Here is a 27,115-nt window from a genome sequence, read left to right as displayed (position 1 = left end):
TGCAAATTTAACATAAAGACAATGCATTCTATGATAACAGGACTATGATAAAGCAGGAATTCCAAAGGGAAGGCATTCACATCTATCATATTATCAGGATCAAAGCAGCAGAGATACACCACAAACTCTACAAGATACTCAAATGTTCTGTTGCATTCAGCAACCTCAGTGTCAAGGCTATAATTAGTCACAGGCAGTTCAAGTGATCAGGCGGAAGGAGCTGTCTGCATGCTCAACACTCAACTCCCAAAACAGCCACTCTGCTCCTTGCTCTCACAGTAAACAACTAAGAACTTCCTTAAAGTCAGCTTTGTAAAATGTAGCATTCTCCCTTGCCTACAATTCCTAAAAATGGAGGACCATCCCGATGGCGCTGGGAACCTGGAGCCTTGTAGAATCCCAGTGAAAATAGTGGAATGGCAGACCATTCCCCACATCGTTCTTCAGCCCCATGAAGAACCATGTGCCCCACCCGTGGCCGAGTCAGAGATATTAGCCACATCATGTACCTCAGAACTCATGGAATTGAAGTGGAAGCAAGTTTTCCTTGATCTTGAAGGACTGCTATGGAAGAAATATATTGGGGCAATGAATTTAAATTAGTGGATGCCCAGATATGCAAAGGTACAATGGTTCATTACTGGGTACATCTGGAAGAGGTGATGACAAGCTGGAAAAAAAACTTGTTTGGGCCCTACTAAGAAAATGTTGGTGGAACTCAGCAGGTCAGGCAACATCTATGGAAATGAATAAAGTTGTTGTTATTTCGAATCGAGACCCTTCATCAAGATTTTCATTTATTAATTTCCATAGATACTGCCTGACCCACTGAGTACCTCCAGCATTCTTATTGTTTGTTTATTTATTGACATACAGCACGAAGTAGGCCCTTCCGGCCCTTCAAGCCACGCCACCCAGTAACCCTCAATTTAATCCTAGCCTAATCACTGGACAATTTACGTTGACCAATTAACCTATCAGCCAGTACATCTATGAACTGTGGGAAGAAACCGGAGCACATGGAGGAACCTCACAGAGTCACGGGGAGAACAGACAGACTCCTTATAGGCAGCGGCTGGAAATGAACCCAGGCTGCTGGTACTGTAAAGCGTTGTGCTAGCCACTACACTACCATGCTGTCCCACGTTGGTCTGGATTTCCAGAATCTGCAGAATCCTTTGTGTTTGTGGGTTCCACTTGTATTCCTGCAAAATAATAAATGTCAGTATCTTATTGTTGTGCTACTGATACTCACGAAGGAAAAGACAATGGAAGATCTGACAGAAAACACCATACCAATGGCAACGCACAATTTTAATTTGCCAATCTCTGAAGGACAGGCAAATGTTCCACTAATTGCCGCCCTCCCCGCACAATGTACGCAGCTTTACCAAGCTAGATGTGAAAATTTCACATAAGATTGAATGACCTCCTGAACTACATTATGCTCTTTTCTTACAAGGGTTTTATTGCTGGTCCAATCTAAACATTTCAACCAGCTGCACATTGATGCTTGTTTTGTTGCCAATTTCTAATTCAACAATTAGTAAAAGGTGAATCTAATCCAAAAGGTTAAAGGAGTATTTTCCTGATTGGTTACTGACATCGCAACATGTTTTCAAGCAGAAGTGTAGAAAAATTGTCCATTGTTAAAATTAATTCTCTAAAAACTGAAACGTAATCAGTTTTTTTAGAAATGTGCATCAAATCAGAAAGAAACCAAATAAGTTGTGCCATATAAAGAGAATGTCAAAATATTGCTTAACAATTTTTGCAGGTTTTTTATAATATAATTGCATCTACTTTGTGTGAAGAAACTGCTGCACCAGTAGATGGGATCATGCCATTACTCTGAAACAAAGGAGAGCTTTCATGGAAAAGTTTAATCAAGGCAGCATTGTCAGAAGCTCCAGACAATATAATTGGGTTTTCACTTTCTGGACTGCACACGAGGCCAGAATCCCTGTCGTACCAGGCTTGCATTGGATATTCAAATCATTGAAACAATCAGTGCTTTGTCGTTAATTCCATACACCACAATGGTCAGCAATTGAAAGAATGTCAAATGAGGCATAAATGTTAGGATTTTGAGGATTTTATTGAAAATCAGTGCTAAGTTATGTAGCCTCCCCTAGGATGTTTGCAAGAACAGATACAAGAACAATCTTTGGCTGGATACGGCAGGTCGTCGTTGAGGGTCATTTTTCTTGATTTGTTTCTTTAATAATACACTTTCATATACTCTTATTTATATCATTGTGTTTATCATGTTTCCAGTGAAGAGATAAGTGTTTTTATGATTAATTTTGTGCTTAACTTGTTATCAATTTCTATTATTAGTCAGATGGCAACAGAAAAGTAAAATGGCTTTGCACATAGAAGCATATGTTAGACCTCTGCTTTTATTTAATGGTTGTATGGACAGAACAGTGTTGCAATCATAATTGCAAAAGTCCTTTCAAGAGACTTGTGTGTTTTTTTTCACCCTGGCAGTGTTACACACCATGATTTACTTAGACTGAGTTGCATTTCATAGATTCAGTCCTGTGTATTTGTATCATTTGTGGTGAGACATGGAGCACAGTGCAAGGAGCACAACTGGTACTTTAGACTTTTTAACAACTTACTTGTATCACTATACAAATAGAAAGAACAGAACATTTTAGTTTGCTACAACTGCCGTCAATAAATAGTTCAATATCAGACAATGTATTTGTAAGTAGGATGCCATGCACAATTCTGATTTGATGGAGACAGACGTGAGAAGCACGGAGGAACATCTGGAGAAACTTCTGAAATGCCTGGTTTGCTGCCGCTGCTACTGTGCGATCGAGAATATCCGGAGGGGAAGGTCCCAATTCCTTGGCTTTGCCTGTTGCTGGCGGCCGGGGCTGGGGTTGAAGCGCTCGGTAGAGATGGTGCTCGATGCTCGGTGTCAGAAGGCTGGTTGGAGGCTCGAAGTTTTCTGACGGACTTAGAGTCGGACTATGGTCGGGTGCTTCCAGGATGCTGCATCGGCAAGTTTGCGGTCTGGAAGCTCATGGTGGGGAGAGTTTTCTTCCTTCTACCATCTGCGTGAGATGTTGGGACTTTCGAGAGACTTTGAGACTTTTTTTTTACCGTGCCCATGGTCTGTTCTTCATCAAGTTACGGTATTGCTTGCACTGTTGTAACTATGTGTTATAATTATGTGGTTTTTGTCAGTTTTTCAGTCTTGGTCTGTCTTGTGTTTCTGTGATATCACACTGGAGGAACATTGTATCATTTCTTAATGCATGCATTACTAAATGACAATAAAAGAGGACTGCGTGTCCTCATAATCTAATCTAATCTAATGTATACAATATACAATCAGAAATCCCTGCTCTTTGCAGACTTCCACACAAACATAAGGGTACTCCAAAGAATAAGTGACAGTCAAAACGTTAGAACCCCGAAGTCCCACGCACAAGCAACAGCAAAGCATGGGCACCCAGCACCCGCTAAGCAAGCAATGTCAAAGCCCCCGAGAGAGACCATGATCTGCAATACAACAAAAACTAATTGTTCACCCAACAATTCGGCATGCCGCAGGCTTTCTCCCTCCCAAATAAGGTGTCACACCGTGAGTGGGGAGACGTAACAAAACAAGAAATAAACTGGCTAATTACATTGTTGAAGTTTGATGTGTTGCTTTTTTTTCCTGAGTTCTCCGATCGTGAATCAGCAGTAAATTCTCCCCCACCATCGAGATAGAGGGTATAATACATGTCCAGAATACTGAACACAGCAAGTATCGTGTATATAAGGAGGAAATGTTGCAGTGCACATAGTTTGCAGAATTTGTGATGTCTTTGTGCAAAATGAGGCTGCTCAGTGAGAAGAAATTACCTAGCCAACAGAGAATATGATCAAGCAAGCATCTAGCAAAGATTAACAAGAAAGAACCTGAGTCTAAGAACTTCTATATTAAGAGCAAAAGTGTATCAGGGTGGGAATAGACACAAGATATTATACAGATGCTGGAAATCTTGAACAACACACACAAAATGCTGGAGTCACTCATCATGTCAGGTGGCATCAATGGAGGGGAATAAGCAGTCAACTTTTTGGGCCAAGACTGGAAAGGAAGAGGGCAGAAGTTAAAAAAGAAGGTAGGGAAAGGGGAAGGAGTACAAGCTGACAGGTGATAGATGTTACCAGGTGAGGGGGCAAATGGGTGGGTGGGAGAGGGGGGCTGAAGTAAGAAGCTGCAAGGTGAAAGGTGGAAGAAGTAAAGGGCTGAAGTAGTAGGAGTCTAATTGGAGAGGACAGTGGACTGCAGAAGAAAGGGAAGGAGGAGGGGCTCTGGAAGCTGGGGAATTCAGCGAAAAGAACAGTGATGTCCTGAAACATCACGATATTATGAAAATGGGACATTTGAAGGTTTTGAGGTGCATAAAAGTGAATAAATCCCCAGGGTCTGACTAAAAGGATTCTGCAAAGCACAGCTCAGACTATGAAAGATCGACTGAAAAGAGGTGAAATCAAGAGAAAAGTTGTTATTTCAACACTGGAGTACACTGCATACAACGTAGAACTGACTCCTCTAGATTTGCTGTTGGGATGTCTTTACAATATTCATTTGGATTTGGTGATGACAGAGCTTGCTCCTGTGTGCTCCAAATAAGGAAATCAGAAGAGACAACATAATCTCAGAGTTTGTGATGACAAACTTTGTTAGTGTAAGTTGTCACATGAGAACGCTGGATATGCAGACGCATCCTTGATTGTACTGTATGCGGCTATATTTCATTAGGAGTTTGAGGAGATTTGGTTTGTCACCTAAAAAACTCAAAAACTTCTACAGATGTTCTGTGGAGAGCATTCTGACTGGCTGCATCACTGTGTTGGGGTGGGGGGGGGAGCTGCTGCACAGGATCAAAAGAAGCTATAGAAAGTTGTAAAATTAGTCAGCTCCATCTTGGGTATTAGCCACTGTAGTTTCCAAGGTATCTTCAAGGAGCAGTGCCTCAGAAAGGCAATGTCCATTATTAAGGATTCCTATCTCCCAGGACATGTCCTTTTCTCATTGTTACCATCAGGGAGGAGGTACAGAAGCCTGAAGGCACACACTCAGTGACTGAGGAAGAGCTTCTTCCTTCTGCCATCTGATTCCTAAAAAGACATTAAATCCATGAACACTACCTCAATTTTTTAATTTACTGTAATTGATGTACTTATTTACCTTTTTATTCTGCATTGTCATGTATTGCATTATATTGCTGCTGCTAAGTTAACATATTTCACGATATATGCCAGTGATATTAAACCTGATTCTGATTCCGATTTAAGATTGAAAGTTCCTCAAAGAATTGTGGTTATGTTGCTTTCACTCCCCTCTAGTGGACAGATGTTAAAGGTGCAATAAAATGAATTTGCAGAAACATATATGAAGACTGCTGATCTGCGGGTATTTTTACGTGATATTTGCAGAAGCAAAATGTGCAGCATAAACACAAAAATTCTGAATATTTCCCAACAAAGCCTTTTTGAGCTAACGTTGCAACAGCCATCTTCTGTCTCAAGATATATAATACTTGCCATTTCAATTTCAGTTTTTAAAAATTGCTATTTAAGCGCAATATTTCTCAGAAGCCTTTAGCCTTTTCAGCAGCGATTGCTTGCTGCTCAGTTTCTGCTTGCTGCTTTCCACTGTTAGTTGTAGATGTGGGGTGTGCTCACTGTGAAACTATTAACTTAAATTTTTGATGGTAATAAAGAGCTTATTTTAGAAACTGGGGAAAAGTTAATGACCTGTACTTTCTAGTCAGTGACAAAGGTATGGTACCTACTCTGACCCTCTGAACAAAGGATATATAGGTTCTGTCGCATAGATTTCCCCTTTCCAGATGACACTGCAATCTGCTCAGTGCAGCAACGGTGATGTAATAAGTTGACCATTGAATCAGACTGAAGCATTTTGTAGTTAGTAACCAAGAAGTAAACATCAGTGACTTTATCTAACCTCATAAACATTTTGCAGAGAACAAAAAAAAACGATGAGGATTGAGTCATGCATGTGTTTAAAATGGATGTTATAATATTAACAACTTTAAATAATAAGACTTGGGGAATAGTTTCATGAAGGGTAGAGCATTTTTAAAGCAGTTGTTCAGCAGCAATTATTAAAATAATATTCAGCAGTAGCATTTAAAAACTAAATTTATAGTTCATTCAGCAAGGTCTAACATTTTCCGTAATATCAGGTCAAATGAGTAATTCTATGTTAATTTGCAACGATTGAATTATGCAGAATTTCTGATAGCAGCTTTTAGATTTTGATGCTTAACGTTGTAAATACAGGTGGATTGCTGCTGAATGATGAATAATGGCAATTTTTACTACAAATTTCAGGCCATTGCTGCTTTCACATGGTCAAGAAAGGAGAATTAACGTCGGATACAGGCAGGAGGGATCAAGCGAATCCCAGCTGTGTAGGGGTTGAGGGAATAGAGTGGAGCCAGGAGAGATGAGTGTGGTCTTAAATTAATATTTCTGCTTTGTATTATAATGGAAGAGATCGTGAAAGGTAAGGAATTCAGGAAGAGGATACTGATGTCTTAGATTTTATCCACATTGTGAAAGAGGAGGTGTTGGTGGTCTGGAGGCACTTTAAGATGGAAAATACCCCCAAGGCTTGACCAGGTGTATCTTAGAACATTGTGGAAGAAACTCCTAGGACCCTGGCTGAGCCTTTTGTATCTTCCTTAGACAAGGGAGAGGTACCCAAAGACTGGAGAGTACCTAATGTTGTGCCTTTATTTAAGAAAAGCTTTAACGTTAAGCAAGGGAACTACAGGCTGGTGAGTCTTAACATCATTGATGGGTAAGTTACTGCAGGTGATTCTGAGAAACAGGATCTTTCTGAATTTGGAAAGGCAAGGATTGATTAGGAATAGTCTACATTTATATGTAGGAAATTGTATCTCATGAATTTGAGTTTTTTGAAGAGGTGATAATGAAGATTGATGAGGGCTGGGTGATAAACATCAACACAGACTTTAGTAAAGTCTTTGACAAGGCCTTGCATGACCGGCTGATCTGGAATATTAGATATATTAGATCACATCAGATTCAGGGTGAGCTATCCAACAGGATACAGAATTGCCTTGGTGGAAGGAGGCAGAGGGTGTTAGTGGGGGGGGGGATTATTCAGATTGAAGGACCTTGACCAATGGTGTGGCACAGGACTCGGTGCTGGGTCCACTGTTACATATTAATGATTTGGAGGAGAATGTTGGTGACATCATCAGTAAGTTTACAGTTTAAAATATTATCTAAGATTACAGCAACATCTAGATCAAATGGAAAAGTGGTAAAGGCAAGGTGGACAGAATTTAATTCAGACAAGTGTAATGTGATGCATTTTGGAAGGTTAAACTAAGCACGACATACATGCCAGGACTCTTAGGACCCATACAGAACCCTTAGAAGTGTGCAGAAGAAAGGGATCTAGTGGTACAAGTGCTTGTTAGAAAGCGATGATACAGGGTGGTGTGGAAGATGTATGACATTCTTGCCTTCATCATATTGACTGTCCTGTTGTACATACTGTTTATTACAAATTACCATTGCGCATTGCACATTTAGACGGAGACATAATGTAAAGATTTTTACTCCTCATGTATGTGAAGGATGTAAGAAATAAAGTTAATTCAATTCAATGAAGTATAGTATTGAGTACAAGAGTTGGAATATCATGCAAGACATTGTTGAGGCTGTATTTGAGGTATTGTGTGCAGTTCAAGAAAGATGTGATTAAGCTACTGTACCATATAGCCTACAGTATAATAAGGGACTACTTTATGTTTTAGTAACACGTTGTTGCATGCACTATTAGGCGCATATTGATCTGTACATGTGTGCCAAGTTCGTTTTCTGCCAGTAAAGAACCATGAACCTTAGCTCCCATCTTCAGCATTTTTATTAATGGCATTGCTGTGTAACCAGGTCACATACACAATAGCTACAGGGGATGCAGAAGAGATATACCAGGACTAATGGGATTGGATTGTAAGGAAAGATTGGGTAACCTGGGACAGTTTTCTCTGCAGCTAATGAGGCCAAGGATTGATAGAGGTTCATGAGGGGCATAGACAAGACTCTACAACTCATGTTCTCAGTATTTATTTACTTAGTTGTTATTATTGTTATTATTATTATTATTATTTGTATTTGCACAGTTTGTCCTCTTTTGCACATTGGTCGTTTGTCAGTCTTTGTTTATATGTAGGTTTTTTAAAATTGACAACAGTATTTCTTTGTTTTACTGTGAATGCCTGCAAGGAAATGAATCTCTGGGTATTTGTGGTGACATATACAGCATGTACTTCGATAATAAATTTTGAATAGTTGCTAACACAAGAGATTCTGCAGACGCTTGAAGTCCAAGCAATACAAACAAAATGCTGGCAGAACTCTGTGGAAACGAATAAACAATCAATGTTTTCATGATAAGACCCTTATCAGGACTGGTAAGGAAGGGGGAAGAAGCTAGAATAAGAAGGTGGGGGTGGGGGGGGTAGGACAATCTGAAAGGTGATAGGTGGGTGAAGAAGGAAGTAAGAAACTGGGAGGTGATAAATGGAAAAGGAAAAGGACTGGATAAGAGGTAAGAGGCCAGACTGGAGAAATGAAGAAGAGGGAAGCGGGAGGGTAAAAATTTTTACCAGATGTTGGAGAAATCAATGTTCGTGCCATCAGGTTGGATGCTACCTAGACAGATTATGAAGTGTTGCTCCTTCAACCTGAGAGTGGCCTTATTGCGGTAGAAGAGGAGACCATGGACTGGCATGTTGGAACAGGAATCGGGATAGGAATTGGTGGGCCACAGGGAAATTCCACTTTTTGTGGATGGAGCTGAGGTGCTTGACAAAGTGGTCCCCTAATCTACAATGCTCACTGACTTTCTCCCAGAGTAAGGGAGTCTATAAATACGGGGCAAAGGTTTAAGATGAAAGATTTAAGGGGAAAGATTTAATGAAGATATGCAGGCAAATAGGGTGAGCTGAGCTAGACACTTCGGTCAGCATGGACATGTTGGGCTGAAAAGCCTGTTTCCATGCTGCATAACTCTATGTTGCTAGGATTTGATAAGTTCTTTTCTCTCAAATTTATTTTTATACTTTTTATTAACTGAAGTGCTGGTTAAGAAGCTAACTTTGAAATCACTCTTTAAATAAAAATATTCTTCCAAATTATTCCAAAATCACTCATTAAAATTTCTCAAACTTTTGCAATGTTATTCATTCATTGTTATATTCAGGAAGGTGATCCCTGCTGAGAAGTGCTTTCAAAATGTTCAGCACTGCAGTCAATGTGAGTCCAATATGCTCAGTAGGGCAACAAAATTAAATGATGCATGCTTGGTGCAGAATCATAACAACATTTAGCTCAATCAGTGAAAGTAAGGGAAGTATAACTAAGACCAAGCTTTCTTGTTTATTTGTGTATCTATGCCCTTGAGGTTGCCTGTAGTCTCTATTTGCATATCTTGGTTCATCATAGCAACCTACTTCTTAGTTTGTATAAAACATCTGATTCTTGTGTTAATCCACATATGCTACTGCTATTCAGCAAATATCAGTTCAGTGCAGTTTCGTTGGGTGTAATTTCATAAATAGAGTACAAAATAGACGGATATATATTACTATACTGTTAGGCATGTCATCAGTGAATGTAAATATAGCCAGTTGGAGGTTACACCCAAACTTTTGTAAACTTTAAAAACTAGTTTTGCTTATCTTCGTATAATTAAAAATGAGCCAGTTTTGTAAATAGTTACCATTTAAACATCATACGGGCACTAGAGGCCATTAGCAGCTATGTTTTTGATACTTTTTCCTACTTGCATTATGAATGCCAGGATAAAGTTTCTATAAATAGCATTTTCATGCTTTTTCATTAAAGAGGAAGACGTGTGTAATGAAACACTGGAACATTAGTCCCTTTAGTCCAAGACAGACATGTCATATTACCAGCAGTTAAATCAAGCCGTCTGGAACATCCTGAGGCTATGGTTGTGTGGTGGCATTGTAAAGCGGGGGTTTAATAACAGATGTTGATTCATCAAAGAACCTTTCCATTTGGAAAACTAGAACTACATCATCAAAGATTTCCATAGATACTATTCAATCCTGGCATAAATGGAGCTTAATCTTCATGCACTTTATGTTCCCTTGCAGAACCTTGTATGATAGAACCTTATGTTGATGGCACTTTTCACCTCCTGCAGATCACGGGTGTTGTCCTATTGGCTGTTGGAGTATGGGGTAAACTCACGTTGGGGACTTACATCTCTCTTGTTGCTGAAAACTCCACCAATGCCCCCTATGTACTCATTGGGACTGGCACCACCATTGTCGTTTTCGGCCTGTTTGGTTGCTTTGCAACATGTCGTGGAAGTCCATGGATGCTGAAACTGGTGAGTGGCACATAAATAGCTTCATTGCCTTAAAAGCTGATACCACATGCTTATGAAAACAAATAAAATAGATCCTTAATATAATTGTATTTCTCAACTGATGGTTTAACTGGTTAATTTGTTAATTTAAGATTTGAAACAAGCATTTTGACTGATATGACATTCTGCCAAAAGTGGTGAAATGATCTTACTTCAAACTCAATATGAAGACTGAAACTCTGTGTTTGTTCCCTGCTCTTCAGTTTCTCACTCAATGCATTGTACGGTGGTAAATCCCATCAGATTATCTTATTCATACTTAAACATTCTCAGTCATACTTAAACCTACAGACAGGGCAGAAATGAGGACAGCTCATGTTCAAGCCTTAATTTACCTGCCTTACAGTGTACAAGCTCTTCTTCTTCTTCTTCTTCTCCTCCTCCTCCTCCCCCTCCCCCCTTTCTTCTTCTTCTTCTTCTTCTCCTCCTCCTCCTCCCCCTCCCCCCTTTCTTCTTCTTCTTCTTCTTCTATTTCCAGCTGGTTAGACGCATCTAGATGTATTACAGCCCTCCGCAGGATGTATAATTAATTATAGAACTTCAAGGAACTCAAATTCTCGAATACAACCTAGTCTCACGTATAAACTAAATAATAGACTCTTCAATCAGATGTTTATTCTCTTGATGTCCAAACAGAGATTTAATAGAAAACCAAAATAAATTTAAGCCAGATAGTCTCTTGAACAACATGCTTCTTTCAATTTTATATCGATTACAGCTCAGCAAAACATGCCGGACTGCCTCTGGACTACCACGGTCACATAATCCAGTAGGATGTTTTCCTATTATCTTTAAATAATAGTTTAGCCCACAATGCCCCAACCTAAGTCTTGTAAATTTCACCATATCTCTACAACTTAAAAAGTAACAGTCTGAGACCTTTTTAACTAGAGGGTGACTAGAAAAATAATGCCTGCCCCTTAATTCATTTTTCCAATCCTCCTGCCACTTCTTCTCTATACCTTTCTTAATCCTACTTCTCAATTCTGCTCTGCCTAGGGGAACTCTAATTTCTACTTGCCTGCTCTGTAAGGAAGACTTTGCAATGCCATGCACAATTTCATTTCCCTCCACCCCAGCATGCCCAGGTATCCATAAAAATCTAACTGCACAACCCATCTTCCCTACTCTAAACAACACTAAGAGAATCTCAATAACTATGTCAGGACGAGCTTTTGATTTATTCCCTTTTATAGAATCTAAGGCAGCAGCAGAATCTGAACAGATGATAACCCTACGTGGTCGAGAGTCTTCTATCCACCATAAGGCCCAGAGGATTGCTAATAATTCTGTTGCAAAGACAGAAACACCATCTGAAACCCGGTGACCAATCTTAACTCCAAGTTGAGACTCATACATCCCAAATCCTGCCCTACTGCTCTCTGGGTTCACTGAGCCATCAGTAGAAATCTTCAGATAAGATCCCCATTTATTATTTAAATATTCATTTGTGATCAATGCTGATGAAATTGCACTGCTTCCTTTAAGCTGAGAAAGGAGGAGTAGGTCTACTTTTGGTTCTGGAAAGAGCCAAAAAGGGACGGGTGGCAGGAAAATTTGGTCATCTATGTCTTCCTCAGTCAGTTTCAATTTCACAGCCCAGTTATTAACCAAATCTAAAAATGGGTATCTTTTAATTTTACTTTGGTGCTCCAACTTCCCCTGCAAGACACTTTGATGGACAGCTGTGATTGAATCCATTTAGCTTTGTCCAATACTGCAGGCCCAACTGAACTCGTCTTAAATGCAGAGGCACTTCTCCCATCTCCACACATAATGCCGGGACTGATGTTGTTCTAAAAGCTCCACAACAGAGTCTAAGTGCTTTGGACTGCACAGTGTCTAGTTTTCCAAGCACTACCGTAGCAGCGGAACCATAAGCAATACAACCATAATCTATAACTGATCTAATCATAGCTAGATATATTAAGTACATAGCTTCCCGCCCTGCTCCCTAGTCGCATCCAGCAATACTTCTCATAACATTTAAAACTTTCTCACACTTTCCAGTTGTTTTATCTATATGAACCCTCCAAGTAAGTCATTACAAGCAACTCATTCCAAAGATACCTAAAGTATGAAGCAGTGAACATAAAGGAAGGTATCCTTTTCCATAAATTGCAGTAATTTAACTATTTTAAATTGAGTAAGAACAAAAATGATTTTTCTTTTCCTTCTTTTTGTCTGCAAGTGACAGGTAGATTCATGCAACATAGTAAACAGACCCCTAACTTACAAAGTCCATGCCAGTCTGTCAGCCAACCAGTTAAACGAATCCCTTATAACGTCCCTTATATGGGAAGAAGCAGCGGTACCCAGGAAAATCTAGGCAGGCACAGGGTGAATGTGCAAACCACACAGGTTGCACAGGGAACAGAATTGAATCCAGGTCACTAGAGCTCTGAGGTAAAACATAGAAAATAGGTGCAGGAGTAGGCCATTCGGCCCTTCGAGCCTGCACCGCCATTCTGTGTGAAGAAGTTTTTCCTAATCTCGGTCCTAAAAGGCTTCCCCTTTATCCTCAAACTGTGACTCCTCGTTCTGGACTTCCCCAACATCCGGAACAATCTTCCTGCATCTAGCCTGTCCAATCCCTTTAGGATTTTATACATTTCAATAAGATCCCCCCTCAATCTTCTAAATTCCAACGAGTATAAGCCTAATCGATCCAGTCTTTCATCATATGAAAGTCCTGCCATCCCAGGAATCAATCTGGTGAACCTTCTTTGTACTCCCTCTATGGCAAGGATGTCTTTCCTCAGATTAGGGGACCAGAACTGCACACAATACTCCAGGTGTGGTCTCACCAAGACCTTGTACAACTGCAGTAGTACCTCCCTGCTGCTGTACTCAAATCCTCTTGCTATGAATGCCAGCATACCATTCGCCTTTTTCACTGCCTGCTGTACCTGCAGCCCACTTTCAATGACTGGTGTATAATGATACCCAGGTGTCGTTGCACCTCCCCTTTTCCTAATCGGCCACCATTCAGATAATAATCTGTTATCCGGTTTTTGCCACCAAAGTGGATAACCTCACATTTATCCACATCAAATTGCATCTGCCATGAATTTGCCCACTCACCTAACCTATCCAAGTCACCCTGCATCCTCTTAGCATCCTCCCCACAGCTAACACTGCCGCCCAGCTTCGTGTCATCCACAAACTTGGAGATGCTGCATTTAATTCCCTTGTCTAAGTCATTAATATATATTGTAAACAACTGGGGTCCCAGCACTGAGCCTTGCGGTACCCCACTAGTCACTGCCTGCCATTCTGAAAAGGTCCCGTTTATTCCCACTCTTTGCTTCCTGTCTGCCAACCAATTCTCTATTCACATCAATACCTTACCCCCAATACCGTGTGCTTTAAGTTTGCACACTAATCTCCTGTATGGGACCTTGTCAAAAGCCTTTTGAAAATCCAAATATACCACATCCACTGGTTCTCCCCATCCACTCTACTAGTTACATCCTCAAAAAATTCTATGAGAATCGTCAGACATGATTTTCCTTTCACAAATCCATGCTGACTTTGTCCGATGATTTCACCGCTTTCCAAATGTGCTGTTATCACATCTTTGATAACTGACTCTAGCATTTTCCCCACCACCGATGTTAGGCTAACAGGTCTATAATTCCCCGGTTTTTCTCTCCCTCCTTTTTTAAAAAGCGGGGTTACATTTGCCACCCTCCAATCCTCAGGAACTAGTCCAGAATCTAAAGAGTTTTGAAAAATTATCACTAATGCATCCACTATTTCTTGGGCTACTTCCTTAAGCACTCTGGGATGCAGACCATCTGGCCCTGGGGATTTATCTGCCTTTAATCCCTTCAATTTACCTAACACCACTTCCCTGCTAACATGTATTTCCCTCAGATCCTCTATCTCACTGGACCCTCTGTCCCCTACTATTTCCAGAAGATTATTTATGTCCTCCTTAGTGAAGGCAGAACCAAATTAGTTATTCAATTGGTCTGCCATGTCCTTGCTCCCCATAATCAATTCACCTGTTTCTGTCTGTAGGGGACCTACATTTGTCTTAACCAATCTTTTTCTTTTCACATATCTATAAAAGCTTTTGCAGTCAGTTTTTATGTTCCCTGCCAGTTTTCTCTCATAATCTTTTTTCCCTTTCCTACTTAAGCCCTTTGTCCTCCTCTGCTGGACTCTGAATTTCTCCCAGTCCTCAGGTGAGCCACTTTTTCTGGCTAATTTGTATGCTTCTTCTTTGGAATTGATACTATCCCTAATTTCCCTTGTCAGCCACAGGTGCACTACCTTTCCTGATTTATTCTTTTGCCAAACTGGGATGAACAATTGTTGTAGTTCATCCATGCGATCTTTAAATGCTTGCCATTGCATATCCACCATCAACCCTTTAAGTGTCGTTTGCCAGTCTATCTTAGCTAACTCACGTCTCATAGCTTCAAAGTTACCCTTCTTTAAGTTCAGAACCTTTGCTTCCGAATTAACTATGTCACTCTCCATCTTAATGAAGAATTCCACCATATTATGGTCACTCTTACCCAAGGGGCCTCTCACGACAAGATTGCTAATTAACCCTTCCTCATTGCTCAAAACCCAGTCCAGAATAGCCTGCTCTCTAGTTGGTTCCTCGACACGTTGGTTCAAAAAACCATCCCGCATACATTCCAAGAAATCCTCTTCCTCAGCACCTTTACCAATTTGGTTCACCCAACCTATATGTAGATTGAAGTCACCCATTATAACTGCTGTTCCTTTATTGCACACATTTCTAATTTCCTGTTTAATACCATCCCCAACCTCAGTACTTCTGTTAGGTGGCCTGTACACAACTCCCACCAGCGTTTTCTGCCCCTTAGTGTTATGGAGCTCTACCCATATCGATTCCACATCCTCCCGGCTAATGTCCTTCTTTTCTATTGCGTTAATCTCCTCTCTAACCAGCAATGCTACCCCACCTCCTTTTCTTTCATGTCTGTCCCTCTTGAATATTGAATATCCCTGAATGTTGAGCTCCCATCCTTGGTCACCCTGGAGCCATGTCTCTGTGATCCCAACTGTATCATATTCATTAATAACAATCTGCTCTTTTAATTCATCCACCTTATTACGAATGCTCCTTGCATGGACGCACAAAGCCTTCAGGCTTGCTTTTACAACACTCTTAGCCCTTATACAATTATGTTGAAAAGTGGTCCTTTTTGATTTTTGCCCTGGATTTGCCGGCCTGCCACTTTTACTTTTCACCTTACTACTTTTTGCTTCTACCCTCATTTTACACCCCTCTGTCTCTCTGCACTTGTTCCCATCCCCCTGTTGTGAACTAACCTCCTGTCTCCTAGTCTCTTTAATTTGATTCCCACCCCCCAACCATTCTAGTTTAAAGTCACCTCAGTAGCCCTTGCAAATCTCCCCACCAGGATATTGGTCCCCCTAGGATTCAAGTGTAACCTGTCCTTTTTGTACAGGTCACACCTGCGCCAAAAGAGGTCCCAATGATCCAAAAACTTGAAGCCCTGCCCCCTGCTCCAATCCCTCAGCCACGCATTTATCCTCCACCTCATTGCATTCCTACTCTCACTGTCGCGTGGCACAGGCAGTAATCCCGAGATTACTACCTTTGCAGTCCTTTTTCTCAACTCCCTTCCTAACTCCCTATATTCTCCTTTCAGGACCTCTTCCCTTTTCCTACCTATGTCATTGGTACCTATATGTACTACGACCTCTGGCTCCTCACCCTCCCACTTCAGGATATCTTGGACGTGATCAGAAATATCCCAGACCCTGGCACCAGGGAGGCAAACTACCATCCGGGTCTCTGGACTGCGTCCACAGAATCGCTTATCTGACCCCCTTACTATCGAGTCCCCTATTACAACTGCCCTCCTCTTCCTTTCCCTACACTTCTGGGCTACAGGGCTGGACTCTGTGCCGGAGGCACGGCCACTGTTGCTTCCCCCAGGTAAGCTGTCCCCCCCAACAGTACTCAAACAGGAGTACCTATTGTCAAGGGGCACAGCCACTGGGGTACTCTCTATTACCTGACTCTTCCCCTTCCCCCTCCTAACCGTGACCCACTTGTCTGCCTCCCGCGGCCCCAGTGTGATCACCTGCCTGTAACTCCTCTCTATCAACTCCTCACCCTCCCTGACCAGACGAAGGTAGCAACTCTACTAACTGTGCTACTTTGTTGTCCCAGGGTAAGGTGATGAGTAAGCAAATGGTAACTTAATTTCTGCAAGCAAGCATTCAAATGATAGACTTATTTCAATTCTACATACAAATTGATCATTATCCGTGGTAGCAGATATAAATACAGTACTATGCAAAAGTCTTAGGCACATGTAAAAAAAATGTAAAGCAAAGATGCTTTGAAAAATAATAAAATGAAAGGTCTCTAAATATCAAAAAATTACCATTAAGAACAGTAAACAGTAAAACAAAATTCAATAATTGGTGTGAGCACCCTTTGCCTTTAAGAGTGCATCAGTTCTCTTCGGTATACAGTTTTATAAGAAAGTTTGCTTATCGTGAAACTTATCCAGATATTAGTTACACCCTAGAATGGCAAGTGCTGTGGGATATATTCGACATGGAAACCATAGAAAGAGTGCAGAGGAGATTTACAAGGATGTTGCCTGGATTGGGGAGCGTGCCTTATGAGAATAGGCTGAGTGAACTTGGCTTTTTCTTCTTGGAGTGACGGAGGATGAGAGGTGACCTGATAGAGGTGTATAAGATGACGAGAGGCATTGATCATGTGGATAATCGGGCTTTTCCCCAGGGCTGAAATGGCTAGCACGAGAGGGCATAGTTTTAAGGTGCTTAGAAGTAGGTACAGAGGAGATGTCAGGGGTAAGTTTTTTACGCAGAGAGTGGTGAGTACATGGAATGGGCTGCTGGCGGCGGAGGCGGAAACGATAGAGTCTTTTAAGAGACTCCTGGATGGATACATGGAGGTTAGAAAAATAGAGGGCTATGGGTAAAGCCTAGGTAGTTCTAAGGTAAGAACATGTTCGGCACAGCTTTGTGGGCCGGAGGGCCTGTATTGTGCTATATGTTTTCTATGTTTCTATATTTCTGGGTTTATTACCTCAGTGACCTTAAATATAACTAACATTAACACTTCTCTGTTTTCAGTATGCCATGTTTCTATCCCTGGTGTTCTTGGCAGAACTGGTTGCTGGCATCTCTGGATTTGTATTTCGACATGAGGTAGGTGTATGTTGAAGACGCAAAGAGCACTGCTTCCTTAGACTACCCGACTTGGGATTTTAGTGAACTGAGAAGATTTAAGGGTTGCTCTCTTTCTAGAATTTATGTAGGATTTGCAGTTAGCATTTAGCATTTAATTTAATGTAACCTCTTTCTTGGTGTTTCTTAATGTTCAATATGTTTCGTATTGGTGGCAGCTGTATCATTAATTGGATGGCTTGCTAGAACTGGTTGTGTTAGCTATTGAATAACAACTTTAACTAATTAAATAAATGCAATTGTCAGTTAAGATAGGACTGTCCAGAGCAAATACATTAACATTTACATCTCACTTTGATACAGAAGGGATCGTGTGACATTAATGGACAGCTTTATGCTCAATATAGTCATATCCCAAAGAAAAGCACAAATTCCTGCAGAGTAGTGTGTGAATCTCAGGGAGCCAGCTCAAATAATTTGCAAGAGCCGGAGTCGGAATTCAAACAGATTTCTGCCTTGGCTAACAAGTACATTGTACCTCTTGTTCTTCAGAATAAAAAGAGGAATTAAAGGCCGGATATATAAATGCAGATCTAGCAACTGAGTAGCATGTCCAAGGGTGATGGCAGGATAGTGAGTGAGGGAAGTCATGAAGAGCAGAATAGCAATGTATTAGTGATAGAGTTGCTTTAACTAGGGAGGTTGTGGTTCCCTCTACAGCTAAGAAAGGGAACCCCAAAGGGCATGATGGACACAGTTTCACAATAAGGGCACAACAGCTGGTGAGGAGTTTGAGAAGGGAGGGAGTAAATTCAGTTGTCAAGACCCATGTTGGAACTCTGAAGAGGTCCTACTTCAAATTATGTCGGGAGTTAGGCTCTACAATAAAAAGTAGTTCATTCTACCATTAAAAAGTGGAAAAGTCGTTCTACATCAACATGGAACTAATTATTCCATACATAGATCACTGCACACGGTTTTGGTTACCATTTCACAAAAAAGGGTATGAAGAAAGTAGAAAAGGTGCAAGTTTCCAAAGATGATACTAAAATGCTAGGGTGTATATTTCAGGAAAAGATGGACAAACTGAGACTTGAGAATAGAAGGCTAAGGGGAGACCTAACAGAGCTTTGTAAAATTACTTTTACAAATCTCTATTAGGCTGCGTAGAGAGACAATGTTTCAACTTGTAATGGAGACCACCAACATGAGACGGTCACCATGAAATCCAATAAGGAATTAAGAAGAAACATGTTTACATCAGGGGTGGTAAGGATGGGCATCATTCTACAACAGGGAATGGCTGAAACAAATAGTGTTGATGCATTTAAAGGGAGATTGGTCAGGTATAGGAGGGAGTAGGGGTTAAACTGATGCAGATGAAGAAAGATTGCACTCAAACACAAAAGCCAGCAAGGGCTAACTTGTTACAGTCCCACATACTACTTATGCAATGTTATTTTAATTAGAACCACAAAATAATTTATCCTTTGCTTTGATTCATGTGACTCTGCTATATTCAAAACTAGTGTTTTTCATCCACCAAGGTGCTGCATAAGTCAGTGCAGAGCTGTGTTGGTTTGGAGTATCCATGCTCTAAACAGCAGTGCAGGGTGAGGGAAAGAATGATTTATGAAAACATTATTCCACAATGGTAAACAGTAAAAGGTAAAAATATACCCCAATATATTATTCCTGGAGTAAGATTCCTACCACTCTATTCATAGAAAATTAGCAACATATGAAATTGGAAAGTAGAATGAAGCTTCAAAGCTGCAGTGGCCAAAAAAGGGTATAAGCGTAACAAAAAATATGTACTATAGCTGCACTGGAATTTAGACAAACGACAATTTGTGAACTGAGATGTTTTTCCATTGCCTCTAAACAGAATGAATACGTAATGGTTACACTCACGTGAGAACATCTGCAGATGCTGGAAATCCAGAGCACTGTACACAAAAGTTTGGAGGAACCCAGCAGGTCAGGCAGCACCAAAGGAAAAGAATGAACAGTTAATGTTTTGGGCCAAGTCCTTTCTTCAGGACCTGAAGAAGGATTTCGGCCCAAAACGTTGACTATTTACTCTTTTTCATAGATGTAGCCTGACCAGCTGAGTTCTTCCAGCATTTTGTGTGTGTTGATATGGTTACATTCTTTACATGCACGTTTTTCTTTGTTAGTGCTCTCACCTTTTCTTCTTTAGCTTACCCTCTCCCCCACCATCACTTCATTATCTTGGTTAGTGTTTCTAGATCCTTGTATTACTCAATTCTTCAATTCTCTTCCATTAAAATATATACTGATCTTCAAAATCCTTGCTATAAATTCTTTGTCCGAGTTTTATATCATATTTACTAACGTTTCCCTCTCCCCTTCGAGCACCTGATCCATCTACAGAATGGTTTCGTAGTCGGGGGAGCACCTGTGTAAAGAGAAGCACAATTAACATTTCAGGGCAAAGGTCTGACAAAGAGTCTGAGAAAGTTGAAATTCTAATTGCATTTCTCATTCATGGTTACCTCCTGATCTGGTTTTCAAGTTGTTTGGGATATTACATTATGCAAGTGATAGTATAAAAGTAATTTCAGCAGCATTTTTTGTCCTTCGTCCAAACAATATAACTTGTTCTTGTCTTTCTGCAGATCAAAGATATTTTTCTCAAGACCTACACCGATGCTGTTCATAACTACAATGGAAAGGATGAGCAGAGCCATGCTGTTGATGATGTGCAGAATAGTGTAAGTATATCAGTTATCTATGTCAAATTCATTTCTTTTTTCCAATCAACTGACTACAATAAGTAGGCAGAGTTTATAAAATATGACACCAGAGTGCTGACATGGTTATAGCTTGGATCTTACCACTGCTCATCTCTGCTCCTTTGTTTTGGCATTTATTTTTGAGATAAATCTATTTCTGGCAAACCTCTGTGGTAATCGCAGTTGCTTAGCATAATTAAAATAAAGATATTGTTATAACATAGCTGAGCCATAATTGGGACAAAAGAATTGATACGCCATGTTAAGCAGTAGGAAATGAAAGTATGAGGATACATATATCTCCCAGTCTCTATAATCATGACTGTGTGGCTAAGCACAACTGAAACACCATCTATAAATTCATTGAGTCATCACCATTGCCAGCAGAACCTCAGATGGCAATGAAGAGGTATACAGGAGTGCGATAGATTGGCTGATTGATTGTGAGGTTGCTGGAAAGAGTGAGCAGCTTCAAGTATCCTGGATGCCAACATCTTGGGGATCTGCCTTGGGTCCAACACAATGATGCATTCAGGAAGAAGGCATGCCAGTGGCTGCACTTCTTTAGGAGTTTGAGCAGATGTTGTAATCTGCAAATTTGTACAGATATGGAGAGTATTTTAAATGTTTGCATCCCAGCTTGGTGTGAAGTCTCCAATACATAGGATTGCAAGAGGCAGGAGAGCATTGTAGGCTTGGGCACTTTTTTCATGGGCACAATCTTTCCCACCATCGAGGACATCTTCAAGAAGCAATACCCGAAGAAGGTGTCATCATTAAAGAGCCTCTCCATCCATGACATTCCATTTTTGTGTTACTACCACTAGGGAGGAGGACAGAAGACCTACTCCCAACGTTTTTGGAATAGTTTTTGCCATCAGATTTCAGAATGGCCCATGAACATTACCTCACTATTTGTCTTTTACACTATCTTTTTCCTCTGGCACTGTACTACCACTGCCACAAAACAACAAATTTCACAGCGTAGGTCAGATAATAAAGCCTAATTCTGATTCTGATTCTCTGATATAATGCTAGTTCATTCATTTATGGGCTGCTTGCCATGATGAAACTTCATGATTGCACTGCATTTAAGAATTGAATTGAATTGAATGATCTTTATTGTCATTATACATAGTTACAATGAAACTCTGTTTGGCTTCCTCTCAGGCAATTAAATAAAGCAGTAGATAAAAACAAGACAGTAATAGAAAAAACAGTATTAAATAGATAAGTAGCAGAAAATAAGTTGCAGCAGCACCAGAGTATCACAGTAATGCACCAAGTGCCGTTAGTGCAAGTATTTGAATCCTTGTGTGTGCATATGTGTGCTCACAGTTTCAGTCATTGTTCTGTGGGAGTGGTGTGATGGGGGCCACAGCTCTGGGATAGAAGCTGTTCCTCAGTCTATTTGTTCTGGCTTTTAGTGTCCTGAACCTTTGGCTGGACGGCAGTGGCTCAAATAGGGAGTGGCCGGGGTGTGTGGTGTCTCTGGTTATGCTAAAACATCTTTCTTCCTCTTTAAGACTGCTGTAAAGTGTTAAGTTTTCTATATTATGTATTCAGGTTTTCTGACCACTTTTTTTTTTCCTTGATTATTTCCCTGAGTTCAACAATGACAAATTCATACTTGTTTGTCTTTTCCAGCTGCACTGCTGCGGTGTACAGAACTATACAAACTGGAGCACAAGCACCTATTGGCCTGAGCATGGCTTTCCTCGCAGTTGCTGTATAAAGAGCAGTGACTGTAACCCACAGGATTTACGGAACATGACTATTGCTGCCACCAAAGTCTATCAGCAGGTATATAATTGGCTGTGATAAGGTTGAAAAACTACAGGGAGACATGTAGGGATGTATTGGAACCAGTACAATTTGGCCCATTTAAGTGGTTGCCCCAATTAGCCAAATGTTCATGAAAATCGTTAAAAGGGTATAAAAAAGACAAACTGCCATCTAACTGAGTAGCAAATTGTCCATTTAAATGAAATTAGAAAGCTATCAATACTACTTAAGTACTATAGAAATGTATTAATTCCTTATAGTTATCGACAGAGGAGTTATGCTGCCATGTTCCTTTGACTGTAAATGAACAAAATTAGCAGAGACACCTAATGCAGATAACGGACGGTCTTCAAACAATTTTCAACAATTGCATCCTCCAAATCTTCGTTTTCATTGTAACATTCAAGATTATTGTCGATACCTTCAAATTCTTAATAGTTCCTTACGTGGTGAAGTAGTGAACTCGTTTCATTTTTGCTCTTGTCAGTTTCTGGCATTTCCAAGCCTGATTGCCTGAAACTGTCATGAGCAAAACTGATCTGAATTGTCTTGCTGCTTATTTCTGGCCAACTCTCAGTGACAAAGCCACTGATTGTTGAACACAAGCCCACAAAACTGACACTTAAAAACCGTTCACTCTAAGCAAGGTGTGGTATCTGATGGCCACACAAGTGCACGTGTTGGACGTTAGTTAGAAACTGTTTGGCAGCAATCTCCTGCCCCAATTAAATGGCATGGTGTCTAAAATAAACAAAGGAAATCCCGGATATTCTTTGATTAGATTAGATTATGAGAACACTCAGTCCTCTTTTATTGTCATTTAGAAATGCATACATGCATTAAGAAATGATACAATGTTTCTCCGGAGTGATATCACAGAAAACAAGACAGACCAAAGACTAACACTGACAAAACCACATAATTATAACATATAGTTACATCAGTGCAAAGCAATACCGTAATTTGATAAAGAACAGACCATAGGCACAGTAAAAAAAATAGTCTCAAAGTCCCGAGTCGATCGACCCCCGAGTCCCCGATAGCAAGCGGCAAAAGGGAGAAACTCCCTGCCATAAACCTCCAGGCACCGTCAACTTGCCGATACCTTGGAAGCGGCCGACCCCAGCCGACCCTGAGTCCATCCGTCCGAAAACTCTGAGCTTCCGAGCAGCCTCTCCGATACAGCCTCCCGAGCGCCTTCAACCTCTCCCCAGCCGCTGAAACACTCAAAGCCGAGGATTTTGATGCCTTCAGCTCCAGAGATTCCAGTTACCACACAGTAGCAGCGGTAACAAAGCAGGCATTTCAGAAGTTTTCCAGATGTTCCGCTGTGCTCTCATGTCTGTCTCCATCAAATCAGGATTGTGCATGGTCCCCTACTTGACAAATAACAGATATTCATCGCCGAAGTGGCCGCGCGTGCTGTCGTCGCGCAGCCATCTTCTCCCCCTCCCGGGAGGATTAGTTTTTGTTCTTTAAGAGTTGTCCCAAATAAGAGATTGTCCCAATTAACCAATGGCACAATTAACTGTATTAGCTTTTTTTATGTAATACCCCATTAGTTTAGAATCGACAAAAGATGCTAGGAACTTCTGATCGTATTTCATTCCTCTGCCTCTGGATTCCAGAGATCACTTTGCAATTAACCATGTAGTCATGTATTTTCCACAAACAAAATGGTCAATCTACAAAACCTCAAATGCAAAGTTATGAATTAATCAGTTTTTGTCTGGTTCCAGGAGGAAAGAATACTCAGAAACAGAGACAGAGGAATATCCTATGAGTTAAAATTGAATGGATTAGCCTATGCACTCCAGGACTTCAGAAGAATGAATTCATTGACACAATTTTAAGGAGTTTGACGAGTCTTTATCCTGTGGTTGTGGAGTCCCAAATCAAAGGTCACAGTGTCAGAATAAGAGCTGATTTACTTTGTGAGTGAATGGGTAGTAAACCTTCGTAACTCTTTACCCCAGGAAAGTGTGGACACGGAACTATTCAAAAGTTTGGCACTTCTTGAGAGCAGATTGAGTTGCAAATAGTCACGATTCCCTTGATGCTGTGATGGACTAGGAGCATCCTGGTGCAACATGAGTCTGGCAGACTTGAAGGCACCAAATCTAATATCAGAGATATACAGTCTCAGTTTCGATAATAACTTCTGAAGGAAAGTAGATAGTGTACATGAATTAAATTACAGAACTACTGGGGAAACATTCATTTGTGACAATAAATGGACAATTCCATTAAATAGTTGGCATAGCCACAATGGACCAGATTATCTCCTCCTTTTATGTAGGGGTCAGTGGAACCAGATAACAACTGCTATGCATGTTCCATCCTCTACAGATTGCAGAAGTAAACTGGGTGAAGATTTGAAAAAAAAATCCACATGTATCAAAAAGAAAAATATGGTCCAATGATATACTGTATTTTTACATTAATAGAACAGAGTAAATATATTAGTGGATGGATTAAAATGGAAACTCTTAATTTATTTGTTCATTGATTTAATTAACAGGGCTGCTATGAGTTGGTGACAAGCTTCATGGAGACAAATATGGGAATTATTGCTGGGGTTGCATTTGGAATTGCCTTCCTACAGGTACAAACTGTATAATAATAGTCCTTTTATTATACAACCCATTGTGGAACTTTGCTTACCAGAACTGATATTGCCAGAGAATAAATTCATTACTTCACCCATTATAGCTTCAGTTACATTGATTTTCTTCTTGTTTTGAACAGCTTGCTGGATTATTTTTTTAAAATTCCTTTCCTCCTTTCTCTCCATCCCTAACCCAAGAAAAGATTTATGTCACTGTAACAAATCATCTACAGAATCTCTTTCTCAAGCCCTCTACTCTGACCTCCAATCAGCCAATCAAGTTGTCTTCAAGATTTAAACTATCTATGAATCAGTTTGCCAGCATCTCCATCTCCTTCATAGGATACTGTGCCCCCATCTTTTCATCTCACTCATGAAGCCCAATTTATAGTGTTCTGCTTTAGATGCTCTTCCCATCTCCCAGTCTGCCACTCTAAATCCCAACTCTTCCACAACCTTTTAGTCCCATTAACCCACTCCATTCCCTCTGTGCTTTTGAAAGCGTTTATGAATGAATCCACAAAGTACTTTTCTTCCAATTTGCATTCAGCTCTCAGTGGAATCAGTTGGATTGACAGTACCATCCTTCTTCAACACATCAAACAGTGGTAATAAAATGTAATGACTGTTAGTTTGCTGAGCTTTGTGCTTTTTTTGGTACGGCCCTCCACCTAGACTAGAGCAAAAGGTAGGTAGACACTTGCTGAGATATCTGTTCCAATACGAGTAGATTCTCCCATTGCAAACAAATAGGCCCAGATTCAAAATATACTGTAGGTTTCTGTAGTTAATAGCATTTTAATCTGCATGCTAAAACATTAATCATTTCTCAGCCCGGAATCCTGTAATGAAAAATTTTCCAAGGTAAAGGAAATTTAATAATATTTAAATGTAATTTATTCTGATTTGTTTAAATCTGTGCAGTTAATTGGAATGTTGCTGGCCTGTTGTTTGTCCCGATTCATCACTGCAAACCAGTATGAAATGGTGTAATACATGCAAGAAGCAGGTGGGTTCCTTTTGCAAGTAAAATTTAGCTCTGGTTTCTATATAAATAAAATAAGATCATCATTCAGCAGTTTTGCACAGCAGAGCTGATTGGGAAATGTTGAGAAATGGTTTCACAAGTGGCTGATAGTATATGATTGGGCACTTACTGCCCAAAAAAAGAAGGTGCAATTCAGATCCCAGATTTCATTTCAGAAACACAAGTGATTCTGCAGGCGCTGGAAATCCAGAGTAACACACACAAAATGAAGTGTCTTGACCAGAAATGTCGACTCTTTATTCCTTTCCAGAGATGTTTCCTGACCTGCTGAGTTCTTCAACTGCTAGCGGTATCAACTGACCAACTGTCCTGATACAGGTTTTGTTAAACAGAGGGAAGATGTGAAGAGTTATTATTTATAATCCCTTTTAGATGTTATTCCATCATGTTATTATACTGAGTGGATCAAATCATACAGTTGCTGGAATTTGCTGTTAATTGTCCTCTAAGAAATAACTAGGTTCAGAAGTTTGTGAGGTGATTGCACGGGGGAGAGCTGGAGGAGATTTACAAGGATTTTCTCAGAAGTGGGGAGCTTTTTTTGTGAGGAAAATTTAGATAATCTGGAGTAATTTTTGGAACAATTTTTCACTTCCACACATGCACAAGAGATTATTACACAGAATTACAGTCCATGGGATTGGAATGAATATATTGATACGGTTAAAGGAGTGATTAGCAAAAAGAAAATATACAACAAAAATAAAAGTCTCAAGATGGCACCAAGCCGCGATGTCCTTCAATATCTTAGCTCAGACTTACTATAGTTGTTTTTTTAATATAGATTCGAAGGGATAGTTTTGGGCATGGTGTAGGGAGTTAGGGGTCAGTTTAGGATTTAGGGACAGGGATGAAGTGGAGTTAGAGGTCAAGAGCAGTAAATGAAGAGTCTGGGCAGTAGTTTGAGTCCAGGTCAGTGTGCTTCGCAATCAAACGTCCATGTTCCCGGAGGATGAGTCGGTGCACTCCATGGTCGAACATTAGCAATCCTGGCTGGTTGATACTCAGATGTCAGTGAAGTCCTGAGGGCAAGGCTGAAAGGCAAAATCCAAAGGTAGAAGCTTGAAGTTTGAAGACTGGAGGTAGAGGCCTGAAGGAGTCACCAGGGTCGGAGATCTGTGCAAATCCAGAAATCAAGGCCCAAAGGTCAAACCTGTCATCAGTGAGTCCTGAGGTTGGAGGCCCCGATATCTGCGAATCCAAGGATATGGGGCCAAAGACCGGAAACTCAGAGGCAGCCTGTCCTGGGC

At 40.5% G+C, this 27,115-nt stretch overlaps 1 protein-coding gene across 1 annotated transcript in view; it reads left to right on the top strand.

Annotated features, from left to right (window-relative positions):
- Nucleotides 1-27,115, top strand: part of tspan7 (tetraspanin 7) — a 100,936-nt gene that overhangs the window by 70,188 nt on the left and 3,633 nt on the right. Inside the window, exons 2-7 of the mRNA XM_072260479.1 lie at nucleotides 10,256-10,444; nucleotides 17,612-17,686; nucleotides 20,308-20,403; nucleotides 22,072-22,227; nucleotides 24,731-24,814; nucleotides 25,742-25,826. Of these exons, the coding sequence (XP_072116580.1) occupies nucleotides 10,256-10,444; nucleotides 17,612-17,686; nucleotides 20,308-20,403; nucleotides 22,072-22,227; nucleotides 24,731-24,814; nucleotides 25,742-25,810 (669 nt within the window). The 3' untranslated portion in view covers nucleotides 25,811-25,826. The remainder of the gene's footprint in view (nucleotides 1-10,255; nucleotides 10,445-17,611; nucleotides 17,687-20,307; nucleotides 20,404-22,071; nucleotides 22,228-24,730; nucleotides 24,815-25,741; nucleotides 25,827-27,115) is intronic.

The sequence above is a fragment of the Mobula birostris genome, chromosome 6, assembly GCF_030028105.1.
Source record: "Mobula birostris isolate sMobBir1 chromosome 6, sMobBir1.hap1, whole genome shotgun sequence".
Taxonomy (NCBI): domain Eukaryota; kingdom Metazoa; phylum Chordata; class Chondrichthyes; order Myliobatiformes; family Myliobatidae; genus Mobula; species Mobula birostris.
Note: the sequence above shows the minus strand (reverse complement) of the source record. Positions and strands in the feature narration are given on the sequence as shown.